The 15,695-nt window shown below is 49.4% G+C and overlaps 1 protein-coding gene across 5 annotated transcripts in view; it reads right to left on the reverse strand.

The window, feature by feature from the left end:
- The window catches only part of LOC122390182 (potassium voltage-gated channel protein Shaker-like), a 107,460-nt gene that overhangs the window by 30,948 nt on the left and 60,817 nt on the right, over positions 1-15,695 (reverse strand). For 4 of the 5 annotated variants that reach the window (XM_043382884.1, XM_043382883.1, XM_043382880.1 and 1 more), the window contains one exon: positions 666-780. In XM_043382884.1, the coding sequence (XP_043238819.1) occupies positions 666-780 (115 nt within the window). Of the gene's footprint in view, positions 1-665; positions 781-6,668; positions 7,459-15,695 lie in introns of those variants that run through there. The other variant, XM_043382881.1, reaches the window with a different exon arrangement.

Consider the following 15,695-nt stretch of genomic DNA (forward strand, 5'->3'; position numbering starts at 1 on the left):
CGAGCCTGCAGTCTAAGATAAAAGAAGAGGGTTCCAAAAACTCATCATAAATTGCTCGCTGCTAAATGGAAAATTCATCTAGAAGACTGGGAGAGACAAAAGCAATTTTAATGTCTGGTGACATGTTTAGTATCAGCGAAACAGTGCGTCTTTCAGCGATTTGTTTCCAACTTGAGTTTTAATGGCGCTTGATTACAGTTTAACGACTGAAACTGATCGTTAAACATCGCCAAATGTGCAGCGGACTCGAAATCTTGCTACCAAAGATAGGATTGCATGCCATTTCCACGTGGCTTTGGTCACCTGCCAGAGATCCATTATCACTCAAATTACTGGTCGAGAACTTAAAAGTGACTGAAGCAATCATTTTACTAACACGCAACTGTCAATATCCGTCAAATTGATTGCCTTTTCCATAGTGGTGGTGTCCCGAAACAGTTCATTTCTTTTGCATTCCTGCAAAACTTTACTTCCATCACGCATAACAGCATCTTTAGCATATGGCCAGAAATTGATTTCAATGTAATTTGAGTTACGTGAGATTTTCTTTATCATAAGATCAACATTATGGCACCGAAGCGCCCAATCGGCTTTCTAGGGGCTACCCGTGACCTACAGGCGGCACACAAACACACATACTACGTGTCCGTGCTCTGAATACTCACGTTAATGACGACCCGCTCGCAGGAGCCGTGCTCGTGCGGGATCGGCTCGAAGTTGCTGACCTGCACCTGAGTATGACCGGCACCGCCGTCGTCCGGGTTGATTTTTGGCAGCGACCTGCCGAGAGCAGAACGCAGCCGGTCACAGATGGGAAACGGCCGAGTCACGGTCAGGTGACAGCGGCGTCACAAGCGGTCTCAGTTGAGTCAAGGCCAGGTCACCAGCAGTCAGGTTGTGGTCGAGGTGGAGTCATGTTCAGGTTACAGCTGGGTCAAAGTCGTATCACAACTGGGTCCCAGGCGGTCACAGACGGTTCAAGGTTGGGCCACCAGCAAAGTCGGGTTTTTGTCTAGGTGGAGTCATAGCAAATTTCAGGTCAAGGTCAGCAACAGGCTGCTCAATGCTCATGGTTGTGGTCAGCATGGTTGCCAGGTTCGAAGTACGGCTCTGGCGAGATTAAGCGGTAGGTTTTGCACTTTTACATTTCCGGTTATATCTCAGAAACTAATCGATCTACGATGAAGCCATTTTACACGATCATGGCCGGCTTGTGAACCATCAGGCTGCTCGTGGATGTGGTCAGCATGGTTGTCAGGTTCGAGGTATGGCTGATACAGCATTAAAATAACCTGAAAGAGCTTGAGTGCAGAATTGTTGAAAAAGCAATTTGTTTCCAGGTCCGATCATGGATCGCTTTCCGGATTTAGCTAGCATGGTAAATCAGCACGCCGGGTCTTTATCTCTCACACTATTTGACCGTTGTTGTCAGAATACGAAATGTAAGCAGGCCAAAATGCGGCAATTGTTCTCATACAAGTTAATCTAAGCTTCTCCCAGCCCATCAGCTTCTTTATGGTGGACAACTGTATGAATAGCGGCCCAAAAAGTCATGCTTTTGGGTTGGGTTGTTGAATCTCTCTCTCTCTCTCTCTCTCTCTCTCTCTCTCTCTCTCTCTCTCTCTCTCTCTCTCTCTCTCTCTCTCTCTCTCTCTCTCTCTCTCTCTCTCCCTCTCTCTCTCTTCTCTCTCTCTCTCTCTCTCTCTCTCTCTCTCTCTCTCTCTCTCTCTCTCTCTCTCTCTCTCTCTCTCTCTCTCTCTCTCTCTCTCTCTCTCTCTCTCTCTCTCTCTCTCTCTCTCTCTCTCTCTCTCTCTCTCTCTCTCTCTCTCTCTTCTCCACATCAACCTCATTAAACAATGCTTTACCTTCATGTCAATTCTCAAATGAGCTTCTTGCTTAATTAGCTTATTCCCTCATCTCCAATTTTAAATAAGGTATGAAATCGTTTGAAAGTAATGATGTTAGTGACTGGCTGTCATTTATTACACCTTAAAACTAAAGTATGACTAAGGTAGTTAGCAGAGCCTTGACGACACCACCGCTACCCCAACCCCTAGCGACGGTGACCAGGACGGGGGGCTGAACCGGTCCCTTGTGGCCGTCTGTCCCTCCGCTGACCGCTGGCCGTCCTTCGCACCGACCGCCGCGCCGGCCGGCTCACAGGCCCCGGATATGACGCCAATGCAGCGCCGCCGGGCACGGGCGGTCGCCGGGCTGCAGGCCGTTATGTTTAGGGCCGACTGAGGCGCGCTACCCGGCTCTGTCTCCTATTAGGCTCGTAACGAGGCGCTCGGGGCCGCCGCGGTGTCGAACGAATGAGCAGCGCCGCCGCATACCTGCATGCACAGGCTCGGGCGGCTCTAACCGCGCGGCACATGGACAGCCCGCTGTAGCAGTGAACGCCTGAACGGGACTGCCGAACAGACTCAAGTGGCATTGCAGTACTTGAGAAGGATATACGAAGTGTTTTCCAGCTCCTAACATGTACATATTTACCTTTATTCTTAGTTTCGAATAGACGCTATGAAGGATATGAACAAAAGTGCTTAAGTTTCAGTTGTTTTTTAGTTGAATTTGAATTCATTTATTGAATTACAAATAACAATATTTTTATGATAACGGAAGGGGATCAAAAGAAGCAGGGTATAAAATGTCCGCGCATGCACAACAAACCTGCAAGGCATTCTTGTAATATGACCCTGGTTATAAAGGAAGCTATTGGAGTTATACGGATTCCATGAACGGTGAACGCATGCAAACTCTCTGGATTTTATGCCTTGGTCAGTAAACTTCGATCGGAAGAGTAAATATTGAGATTTAAGCGACTCACTAAAGTTGATGCAGACAGCTTTCCAATCGAGCCAACGCAAAGATATTTGAAGTTGCTTGTTTAAAGTATACATTATCTCTAACTAACGTTTATTTTGAATGTGAATATTTCTCTCCCTCTTCCAAATGCTTCCGTAGCAGACAAAGACTTGATAAAATTACCTAGTGCTTACTTATGAAACAACAGCAAATGCTGAAAAATTACTATAAATCAAGACTTGCTATTAATAGCAAAGAGTGTAAAAGAAGAATGCTAAGGCTTATAAAAAGGTATCCTAACCCTCGCCCGCACATGGGGGGGGGGGGTAATTGCCACCCCCCCCCCCCAGGTAGTCTTTCTGCTCTGCAATCAACATTTTTAGAGCTAGAAGCCTAATTTTTCGTATAGCTGCTCCTTTATCCTTTCTAGACGTCCACTGAAAATTTCGAATTTCTGTGGTTTGTGGTTTCGGAGATATGACCGTGTTTTTCAGGTCATGTCATGACCTAAATGACCAATTCTCAACATCTTGCGTTGGCTACGGGCCTTGTAAGCTTTTGACACCCTGATTTCGGCCTTTTTTGCCAGTCTTACCTCCCACCTATCATGGAACATGTTGTTCGACGATGTATAGATGTCAAGGTTAGGGTCAAGGTCAACATAGGTCATCTAAATTAATTGCGTTTTAGGCAAGCTGAATTTACTTTTCGTGAAGTTTTTTGACTGCATTTTTGGTAAAAGCTTCTCAGATCATGATTTCATGTAATATGGACATATAAACACTCGGTGCACACATCAGTATACACACAGACACACACAGACATACAAACACATATCATTGACCTTGACCTAACTTGACCTGAAATGACCTCAGCAGCAAAAATCTGGTTGGGTAGTGTGACAAAGAGGTTCTAGCTGGCATGGCACCAGAAAACGGCATCGTCATCGGTATACGATAAGCAGCGCACTTGATATCCAACGGTGACCCAAAACAGCAACATTTTTTAGTTTGACCTGACCTGGAAGGTCAATGACTGACCTGAGAATGTAAAACTGGGTATCATTGGATTCGTCTCTTCCCAAAGAATCTTTTTGGTCTTTACCACGAAGTTCTATCTTCAACAGGAACGAAATGGCGCGGGGGTGGCAACTGTGCGTTCTAGGATGGGAAAATGGCATGTGCGGGCGAGGGTTAAGCCACAGCATGCCGTTTCAGCATTTACCATTGTCCATCTATGTGCCTCACTTTGCTCTCAAGAGTCAGGTTTGTTGGCATGAAGTTCGGCAAGCTAAACGCTTACCTAAGTGTCACCAAAGTAGGAGCTATATATAAGTTGGTATTTATAGAAACAACAACATTTAGTTTGGGCGTAATATGCTAATTAGCCAGGTGTCAGCAGTGCCTATAAATGATGAATAGCTGACTGGCGCCAACAGCTGGGTAGGCTGTGCCGCAGTACGTTTGTGCGATGCGGTACAGCCTACATTCCAGGCGAATATACTACTACTGCCATCTGTAGTCGAGAGGCGTCAACGCAGATAGGCGAAGCTGCACCGTTTCTACACGAAAAACTCACCGAATTGCGCGATTTTTTCACTGAATTTGCGTATTGGAGTTCAATTAGTTCCTGAATAATGTTGTTTTAGGATAATTAGGATACGCTGACGGCTCTGGAGCGACCGTTACAGCAGCGCAGTGGCAGCAGCCGTCAGCTGGCGGCCAACACAAGCGGCCGGCCGGCTGACCCGCGCCGCGACTATGCCGCGTGTACCGCTCCAGCGCGCGGTCGCCAGTTTCCTCGGACGTTACCTTGGCATTGTCGGCGCGCGGCCCAGCCAGCCGCCGGCCGGTCGTGTGACCGGCGCCAATACCAACAGGACGCTGCAGTGGCCACCGGGCCACCGCGCTGCCCCCTTCGGCCACTCGCGCCGCGACTGGAAGGTCGCCGCGGACCCCATGGGTACGGAACGGTGCTCAACCTTTACAGGGAGCCGCCACTAGTCATAGTTTTTAGGAAGACGGACGTCAAAGCGCGCACATAGACCAACAAGAAAGCGATGCTCCTTATTGAGACCGCAGCTGCCATGGTCCGCGAATTTAAGTACTTGTCGCTTTACTTCACAAAATGGCGTTGTGAGTACTCGTGCAGGCATCTATCAACTAATTTCATTCCATACTTGATTAGCGGAAGCCGCTACCATCGTGTATGGCTGTGCTTGAAATATTTCACAATTTATGCAAAATTTCCAGTTCTTTTTTTCTAACTTCCAGAGTCTCAACTAATCTTATTCATAATTTAATTCTAACAGTTTGTTCATTGTTAAATATGGACACACGCGTACACAGATTGACTGTAATAAGATGCAACGAAAGCTATACAATAGAAAGGCTTATCACTGGAAGTAAAAATATCCATGCGCACAATAACTAGAAAAGCGACAGTAGATATATTCCATGCAAAACCATAAACAAGTTACAAAAGACATAACTCGAAAATATGAAGGCATGTCACCCACTCAAAACTCCGAAGCCCTAAACGACCTCACAAATCACTGAGGTTTGCCCCAGCCGAGTTGTACTAACAGAGCTATGTTAACAGTCCCTCCTTCGAAAGGAAAATATACATCTGATCTCTGCTGCTTCTCGTCCCCAAACTCCTGCCAACGGGGACTAAGTGTCACCTGCATAGTCGAGGGCCGGCGGTGGACAATATTTACCTGACTCGATGATCCCCAGTAAACCGCCTGCTATAGACCCGGGCCACGGCGGCGCCCTTCCAATTCGCCAGTCGGGTCCGCATCGGACGCACTATTTACCTTACCAGCATGGCCGTCAGCATCGTGTTCCACCGCCGAGTCTCCAGTGGCTCGCACTGACACCGGTGGGCCTCGGGGCGTCTCTAGTGGCCCTCAGAGGGCCCCGGTGGGCCCGGCAGCGGCGGCGGCTGCCTCAGCTCACACGATCCCACCCAGATGTCATTGGGCTGGCCCGCCCGCGCCGACCGCTTACTTGTGAGCGCCGCAGCCGGTGGCCGGGCCGGCGGTCATTGTTTCACAGCGCACGGCCGGCGGGTCACTGGCGGCGCGCCTGTAGGGTCCCCTCCCTGCCGGCCGGCGGCGGTCCGTGCCATTGATCAGGCACGGCGCCGTGCAGCGCCTTCCGGGCCCGTTACCTGGTGACGTTCGTGGGTCCGCGCCGCCGCCGCCCCCTCCCTCAATCAATGGGGCGGGCATGTCCAGCCAACAGCACGTGCTCCCTGGCTTGGCGGCGCGCCGCCAGTTCCGCATCGGAACTAGGTGGAACTCAGCGGAACTAGGCGGGAGTTAGCAGGAGTTGTACGATTGAATCAGGCCAATCAGTGAAGTGATTGCTAGCATACTAAGCTTGGATTTCCTCTCTTCTTCTTTTTTAGAATGATTCGGAAATTTCAGCCCGCAAATACGTACCCGTAGGCCATACTAATTGTTGATGCCATATCATATCGATGGTGTATACGTGGGTGTTTTTTAGGTTAGGTTCGCGGAGAGACGATGGAAGGGGCTGCAACTAACGAGGTGTCTGGGTTGAGACTTGAGATATGAACGAACAGTTAATAGCGACTTTAGCGCGATATGATAACCGTGGCTGAATTATGGTAATTTCAAAATCGTTACAAGAGAAGTTATGAAAGAATCCCATTTCACGGTCTTGAAGAAAGCACAGAGAACGACACAGAAAATGGCGACGACATTCAAGAGTACCAAAAACATCAAAACACAGACACGTATGTAGCTACCAAATATGTAGCGTATTTCCAACGCGCCGGACATACTCAGCGACACGAGCGAGCCCATGCTGCGTGGCTGTCACCTCACGTACCTGATCATCTTATCTCGGTACCTGACCCTGTTCGGGAGGTGGCACAGGTGAAGCAGCAGGTCCACGTCGAACGAGCTCCCCACAGTGGAGATTGTGGTGCACATAGTCAGCGGCTACTCTGGCATACCGCCGGCACATCGGTGAATAGCCGCCGGTGAACACTCCACAACACTGCAGTCCACTCAGTCACTGAGTTCGGTCCTCCGAGAGGGCCCCGAGTGCCCCGACCGGCGGCACAGAGCGTTCCAAACAGGCCCCAACCGGGCCCGGACCCTCGCCAACTGGGCAGCTCACTGATCGGCCGGCCAGCCAGCCAGCGATCTCCCGAGACGAGGCGGCCAGCGGCCTGTCGTCAACGGTCTTAGTCTGAGACAGTCCGCCCAGCTGTGCCGATTAGGTCAGGTGACGACATTTTCCGTCTGTCCGGACGAGTGCACTGTCTTTGTGACGGTGGCGAAATGAACCATGCGGGAGCCAGCACGACTTAAACCGTCAATTCAATCATAAAGAAGCGTGAGTAGTAGAGCCACTTGACCGGTCCGTAATGTCATTGGCCAGTTTTCCGACACGTAGAGCACACGCCGGTCGACAGCAGTGGGAGCCTTCAGCTCTTTGTCCAATAGACCTTTTCTTATTGTGCAGTGCCTCAGGGCTCGCCTTGACCGACATACATTGTTGACAAGTTGACGTTGCCACGGTCATCAACCGCAGAACTTGCATACTGCAAAACGGGTGTCGGTCGGTGGTAGCGAAACGGACTCGACATTTTAATCATTGTGAAACAAAGAGACTATGCATACCGAAAGCAACAAGTTCCCTAGTTTGGCAGCCGTGTCGCAGTGCATTATTTTGATTGTTTTGTGTTATTTATTCGCTTTGGTGCTCAACTATGAACAGAGTGCAGGTCTGTGATAATTGTCATGGGCCATGGCTATTTTTCTTATAGGGATGAAAACTTTAAGCAACAGTTTTGCCAGGAGCATGTGAAATTTTCGAAGACATGCGATATTTTTGAAACTTGAAATGCGTTTCGGGAATCAAAACTTTTTGAAAGATGCATAGTCGTTAAAAAGCTCTATTATCAAGACAATTCAAGCGAAACATTTCGTGTACTTGTATACTTTACTGTAGCATCCAGATTAGGAATGTATGAGTGCCTAAAGAATAAACAGCAGCCAATGACAGGACAACGAATTCAGCATTGTATCCAGAATGACTCCGCTACAATTGCATTTCTCAGAAACGTTAAAGGAGGTTTCCAGCTCATTATTGTCGACAACTCTTGGCGTTTAGTTGAGCGAGAGTTTAACACGATACGAGTTTTGGCAATGCCCTGAACTCACGGCATGGCTGCCCATAAAAGCGCTATAAAACGGTAACAGAAAGCGAGCCCGAGACCTACCATACCGTCCGGCTACCCAGCCGAGACAGAGTGTTGATGATTCACTGCACTACCACCTTTGTCCAACGCAGCGGAAAATTATCAACGTCCGTTCAGACTGCGGTCATCCATGACATGTCTCTGTCTCTGCCGCGTCCCAAGCCATCCACGGCGCGCACTGTCCGCAGCGACCTCAGCCCGGTCCGGGGCGCACGAGGTCGGTGCACGGGCCGCGGCGGAGCTCGGAGAGCTGCTCTGTCCAGCGCCAGCCGCCGTCGGCAGCGCTGGCCCGCGAAACACTGACAGAGAGCGGCCGGCACGGCGGCCAGGTCGATAGGCACGGCTGCGCGCCGCGGCCGCCGGCCGGCCGCCGCCGCTCCTCACTCGGCGCGCCGGCGGCCGTCCAGGCGGCGATGATCGATGTACCGGTGGGTCAAGTCACCTGGCGGACGAGCAGTTAGCGCTGCTGGCCACCTGTGGCGTCCGCTGACCGGTCAGCCGGCCAGGTGTCCGCCCGCGGCGGTCAGACGGCCGCTGCAGTGGGAGGGCGGTGGTCGCCGAGACCGGCTCTGAGCGCCCGGAAGGGATTAGCGCGGGCCGGGGGGCCGGACGTCCGGCGATCTGTCGGTGACAGGGTGGATGGCGGCGCTCAACTGGAGCTGAGAGGAATTATAGCGCGGATCGAGGAGATTAGCTGTAAAAGACGGGAGAGGAACGGGAAGAGGCCGCAATCTGGGGCTAGGAAATGATTTAACCCTAGAACGCCTAGGGGGGGGGGTTGTATCAACCCCCCCCCCCCTGAGGTTTTTTCGAAGTGCACGCTAAACGGCTTGTCGTAGCGGGCTGAAATTTTCAATACCCTCTGGGGCAACCTTTGCGCATCTTTTGCCGAAAAAAAATTGATCGGGTCATGTCAGGTCACGGAGTTATGACGTCATAAGAGGTACAGCCTCCGGCCGGATTTTCACAAACTGAGTGCCAACGCCCGAGGTTTCCTGCCGGTTGTACGGACATCGGTTGATGGATCGTGATGAAACTTCCCATGCATGTTGGGGCAAGTATTGGCTATCATATGGTATAAGAAATTTGACCGGGTCAGGTCAGGTCACGGAGCTATGACGTCACAAGAGGAACAGCGTCCGGTACTATTTTTGAAAAGCGCCCGAACCACTATTTTGCTAATTCTTGTCACCTCAATGGGAATATGCAGCAATATTAGCTTCTATAGGGAGCAAATGGACCTCCCAAATCCAAAAATACAATCAGATTTCAAAAATTTAAATTTTGATTTTTCGAATTTCTGCCGCCGACTGTGACCTTGCCGACTTCCGGCGCTCCCAACGCGCCATTTTTAGAGCTAGGGAAACGAAATACATACCAAACGATAGAGAATTGATCAAGAAACACGATAGTGAGGGTTTCAAGTCGATATCTCCCACCGTTTTGCCGCAATCACCGCCGAAAGTTGAAAAAAGTCTATTTTTCCGAAAATTTGACCTTTGACCGGTCAAAAGTAGGTCAAATGTTGACCTAGGACCAAAAAATATACCACCAATCGCGAGATCTCGTTGAGAGCAATCCGTTGGTTTTTTCCGCTAAGCTCTACGACCTTCCGTTTCGAAACGCCAGGGGGGGGTCGTAACAACCCCCCCCCCTGGTCGTTCGTGTTATGAGAAATGGCCTGGTCGTGCGAGGGTTAAAGAGGGGAAGAAGTGTTCAGGCATAAGTTCCCACTCGTATATAATTGGTCCTGTCGACTCGTCAGACGCGAATAAAGGTAACCAATAGGTAAAGGAAGGTTTGAAATTGTAATGACAATTACCCCGTATTTGGTTGTGTACTGCCAAGCTGCTTCGAAATTGTTATCCTACATCGCTCGAACCACTAACATTCTTCGATATTAAAAACGTTCCTGGTTAAAAGGAAAGAGGGTCCTTTCGTCACTTTTTATAAGTGCGACGGTTAACGCATCACCTGCTAAAACACGAGCGAATTGTTAGCTGCTGTGACTCGTCAGGTAATCTGCGCCATTTCATGAGTGCATCCGTTGACCTGTGGCACAGCCCACGGGGTCCACCTGAGATACCACATGCCATTACCAAATGACATTTGAGCGTTCGCGGCTTGGGATGATAGCGATGATACACTGAGAGCACATTCGGAAAACCGCGGAGCATCATTCACAGTAACCTTGTGCCGGCGGGCTGAGGCAGTCAGCTCAGTGGCACGTGTGTGAATGCTGAAGCGCCATCAATTGGCCAATGCAGATATATCTGCATATTGTAAGCTTACTTACAATATGGGAGCGGCTCTGTTCAGCATTACCAATAGTCGGCGAGGATTGGATGAAATATTGAGATGGGTGTTTAACCCGGCGGCCGCTGGGCCTCCGCGCCACCCGCCGGCCGCTGGGGGGGGGGGGGCATATAGTTGCCCCCCTTTACTTCTGCGACGATATCGTCGCAACGCGAAGAGATAGAGAAGCGAAACTTTGCACACATCTTCCTGAATACCTAGCCAAGGTTGTGTTCAAATTTGGTGTCGATCCCATTTGAAATGACGTCACAGTGACGTCATAAGTGAAATTATAGATTTGCGACTCTCATATTCCTCACGATACATCAGATATATGGGACCGAATATAAAGGGTCGATTATTGGTCAGAAACTAGATGGAAGTGTAGTTAGATGTTTTAGGATGACAGCAGGTGCTGTCTAGTTCATTTACAGTTGAGTTCCATGCTCAGCGTCATCAGAAACGGTCCATATCGGAAAACGACAAAACTTTATGACGTGACTGTGACGTCATCTTCGGTGCTACAACCACCAAACTTTCCTCAAACATTGCCTAGGTATTCATTTGAAGCTATGCCAAGTTTCACGCTCGTAGCTCATCAGGTTACGGAGATATTTTACAAAACGTAAAGGGGGGGGCAACTTTATGCCAACTCTGCCTCTCTCTCTCTCTCTCTCTCTCTCTCTCTCTCTCTCTCTCTCTCTCTCTCTCTCTCTCTCTCTCTCTCTCTCTCTCTCTCTCTCTCTCTCTCTCTCTCTCTCTCCTCTCTCTCTCTCTCTCTCCTCTCTCTCTCTTTCTCTCTCTCTCTCTCTCTCTCTCTCTCTCTCTCTCTCTCTCTCTCTCTCTCTCTCTCTCTCTCTCTCTCTCTCTCTCTCTCTCTCTCTCTCTCTCTCTCTCTCTTTTCCTACTTGCCAGTAATTCCGTGTAGGTTCTGTTCCCTGAAAATTCATGTTACGTAAATATGGCGTTTTTCATCAACAGATTCTAAAAACCACTCTTTTCAAAGTCACCACTGGTGCAGGCAGCAGTACCACTAATCAAGGCCGTACGCTCTCCTCTGGGAACCACATAATCAGTGTCCACCGCCAGAGGCACCTTTCTGCCTGTCTTCACAAGTCCTCCCTAATCACACTGCCCGCGTCCCGTTCCCTGAATTCATATATGGTGAGACGGCTTCGCCAAAGCCACCCACGCAGTACCAGCTGATTAGAGGGTGTGGACTGTGGATACCACAAGGCTGCTTGGACCTGGCTCGCCGGCCTCTGCTGTGGCTGATACTGAGAGGTGCGGTGGCTGGACAGAGGTGAATCAAAACGGCAGGTCATTGTCTCGTCCCACGGCGTTGGTCCCGTTATCGGTCTCATGGGCAGACTTCGAAGGATGGATGGCGGCAGTTCGAGGTCAGGTATACAAGGTGTAATGGGCTCAGAAGCATATAAATTTTTGGATGATAAGGTTAAAAAGTTGAGCGCATTTCTTCTCAATATCTACGCATGCTTTCAAAGTTAAGCGTTTCTGTTTCGTTCTAAGAGTAGCGTAGGTTTGTGAAACCTCTATTGTTTGTGAAGAGTTCATTAAAACGGAGAATTAACACTCTGTTGTTGGGTGATTTGACCGTCTGCCACCGTTAATGCTCACTGGGCGGGCTTTACATTCGGTGGAACGCAGTCAAGACCCGGCGAGTCCGCGCCAAGTATGGCAGCTTGCCAGCTAGCCTGGCGCTGTGCCAGCCCCTGAAACGCCACCGCCCACACCCGCGGCGATACTTTTCATCACACGGCCTCTCTGGATTGCAGTTTCCAGCTGATCAGGGTAAACGGCCTGAAATGGCCGCACATGGGCAGTCCGAAAAGGCCGTTCGCAGGATATGCAATTGTGAATAAGTCGAACACTAATGTGGGATGTTGAGCATTTACATTCAAGAAATGGATTCCAGTTTTCACGATATCTCATGAAGGATCAATGCTTATTCAATACTCGTATTATACGCGTATTAGACGCCTGCTGGTATTGGTTTATAAATATTAGTGATCGAATGTACCCGAATTTCGGTATTTTGTTATTTTATGCAGACTCAACTGAGGATTCAGTCACTATAAATGTATGCTTGTTCAATATAGGTTGACTCATTACATGCTCTCATGTCACGGATGTTGGGTGCAGATAGCTAAATTGTCCCTTCAAATCAGTGTCCCGGACGCTTCCCATGCGTGTGGTCTTGAGTGACGATTTTTCCATGTCGACTTAAAAAGTAACTACACTCATCAGCTGATTTGGTTTTCAACGAAACAAGGCAAATAACCCAGCTGCCACCACCACGTCTCACGACTGCAGTCCTTGAATGGGCTCTGAGCGCCACATGCGTACCGCTTTAGCGCCAACACCTTACCCATGCCCACCAAACCGGGTGGACAGGTACACTCGCACCCATGCATACAAACATACACGGTCGCACGTTGCGGGCAGCGGCACCAGTGCCTCCGTATTGATTGCAGAGTGCATCGCATCGTGCCAGGTGGAGGCGAAGGGTGCAACACAAGCAACAAAGCACTACAACGGCCGACGGGGGAGGGCGGAGGGCGGGGTGTCGATGGTCAACTCTGGTGGGTGGTGATCCCAGGTCAGCGCACAGGTCAAGCTTCCGCAACTGTCCTGGAACTTACGTGTGAAAACGGCAGACTGATGCCGTGTCTGATCGCCGGTAAAAGGCGGTCGATCACGGGATGAACATAGACCGTCTTTTAACCCTCGCCCGCACATGGGGGGGGGGGGTTGCCACCCCCCCAGGTAGTCTTTCTGCTCTGCACTCAACATTTTTTGAGCTAGAAAGCTGATTTTTCGTATAGCTACTCGTCTATCCTTTCTTGATGTTCGCTGAAAATTATTTCAAGTTTCTGTGATTTTTGGTTTCGGAGATATGACCTTGTTTTTCAGGTCATGTCATGACCCAAATGGCCAATTCTCAACATCTTGCGTTTGCCATGGGCCTTGTGAGCTTTTGACACCCTGATTTTTTTGCCAGTCTTACCTCCCACCTATCATGGAACATGTTGTCCGACGATGTACAGGGTTCAAGGTCAGGGTCAAGGTCAACCTAGGTCATCTAAGATAATTGCGTTTTAGGCAAGCTGAATTTACTTTTTGTGAAGTTTTTTGACTGCATTTTTGGTAAAAGCTTCTCAGATCATGATTTCATGTAATATGGACCCAAAAACAATCGGTGCACACATCAGTATACACACAGACACACACAGACATACAAACACATATAATTGACCTTGACCTAACTTGACCTGAAATAACCTCAGCAGCAAAATTCTGGTCGGGTAGTGTGACAAAGAGGTTCTAGCTGGCTTGGCACCAGAAAACAGCATCGTCATCGGTATTTGATAAGCAGCGCACTTGATATCCAGCGGTGACCCAAAACAGCAACATTTTTTAGTTTGACCTGACCTGGAAGGTCAATGACTGACCTGAGAAGGTAAAACTGGGTATCATTGGATTCGTCTCTTCCCAAAGAATCTTTTTGTTCTTTACCGCTAAGCTCTATCTCCAACAGGAACAAAATGGCGCGGGGGGGTGGCAACCCCCCCCCCCCCATGTGCATTCTAGGATGGGAAAATGGCATGTGCGGGCGAGGGTTAATGAATGAAGAATTTGTCCATTTAGTCCCTGACGCTGCAGGTCGAAGCGTTGTTTGATCACCGAGAGAAGTGAAAGCAAGAAAGGCGCGCTCAATTTACATCAAATGTATCGGCTTATGGGACACTGATGTTGTTTTCTTTTTACCATTAGGACAAATTTTGTGAGTTGCTCTTGTCCACAATTACCTACAGCTGCTCCTGACATTGCAGTCCCATTTGTCACAAGAAACGATATGAATGGATGCATGATGGCCATAAAACATACAAACCGGGTAGCATTTCGTCGAGCAAACGATTGAACTCTTTATGTCTCGCTACGCAGAAAACGAGTGTTTTATCTCTGTGTGTGTATTTTACGGTGGCAGTGTTGGCCCTTTCACCGGCACTGTGTGCCCGTTCCGTGAGGCTATTTCCCGTGTATTGGACGCTGGCCAGCCGGCGCCGCGGTCAGGGCCACCCGCGTCGAGGCTCAGTTTGTTGACGTGATCGCTGTCGAGGTAGCGCGCGGCCGCGGGGCTCTGTCGTCCGGGGGCTCAGTCGATACAGACGCAACGCCAGCACCATCTGCCGGCCCGGCGGTGAACTAACGCCTCCGGGCAGCGCAGCTGAGCGCGGCCAGGCAGCGCGACCGAGCTGACATCGGGCGGTCAGAAAAGGAGGCTGGTGCTACTGCCCAGGAGGAGGCCAGGGTGCGACTTTGTCTAGCTGAACATTTATTGTTTCTAAGTCAAACATCCTGGCACAGATATCTGCCACGCAACAAAAGGTTTCGCAACAAAAATTGTATGCCTATGCTGTATCTCGTTGCGTGCGTAAACATAAATTAGTAAAAATTATTGAGGTAAATAATATGTAAAATAATCGTAAGCTGATGTTATGTGAAGTGGGTAGTAGCCTTGAATAACGGACAGGTAAGCCTACGGCTTGACTGGGATGTCCCTTCCTTCCCTCTCTTCCATCCTCAGGGCGCAGAAATCCTTTCCCTCCATGGCTCAAGCCCCCTGATCGGGCTGGACGGTCACCTCCATCTGACGTGAGTGGCTACTCATGGATTGGGCATGCTCACGTGCGGTGGAGTGTCCCTCAGCGAGGCTGTTCTGCCTGTCCATCGTAACGGGCGGCGCACCAGGGTGGCCGCCCAGGCCATTGACTCCCCTAATTCCTAGCCATGCTTGTGTGTAATGAAGTCGAAGTGTAACAGCAGTGCTGTTCCACTTCATTGCATTGTCGCAACAATAGCCTAGCATTCATAAAACGGATATTATTTTCAAGGCCGCCGAGATGACACTTAAAAGTTATCGACGGAAATATTGTTATATGGTTTAGTTTCAAAATATGTGTTAGTCTCCGGCTAGGTTATAAGCTAGAGTATAGGTAGGTACCTATCGGTACGTTAATCGAATCCTAGGTATGTTTCATTGTACATGTCAATTTTTACGTTCTGCTACGCCATGTGTAAGTACTTCTATTCATGTTTCTTCCCAATTCAGTAGAAGGTATACCTACAAAAGTAGGTTTATAAGGTAGGTATGTGAAAGCCACGCATATCGCTATTTGTGATGCGTGCAGAGTTTCAATGGGAAATTATTGCTAGTGAATTCGATGCTAGTCTGATTTGGCGACACGCCTGTCACCTCAGATGTGATGCATTGTAAACTCAAACAGCTAATCAGCATGCAAAATACCATACCTCATTAAATCAGCCCG

Source organism: Amphibalanus amphitrite, unplaced genomic scaffold, assembly GCF_019059575.1.
Source record: "Amphibalanus amphitrite isolate SeventyFive unplaced genomic scaffold, NRLGWU_Aamphi_draft 000385F_arrow, whole genome shotgun sequence".
Taxonomy (NCBI): domain Eukaryota; kingdom Metazoa; phylum Arthropoda; class Thecostraca; order Balanomorpha; family Balanidae; genus Amphibalanus; species Amphibalanus amphitrite.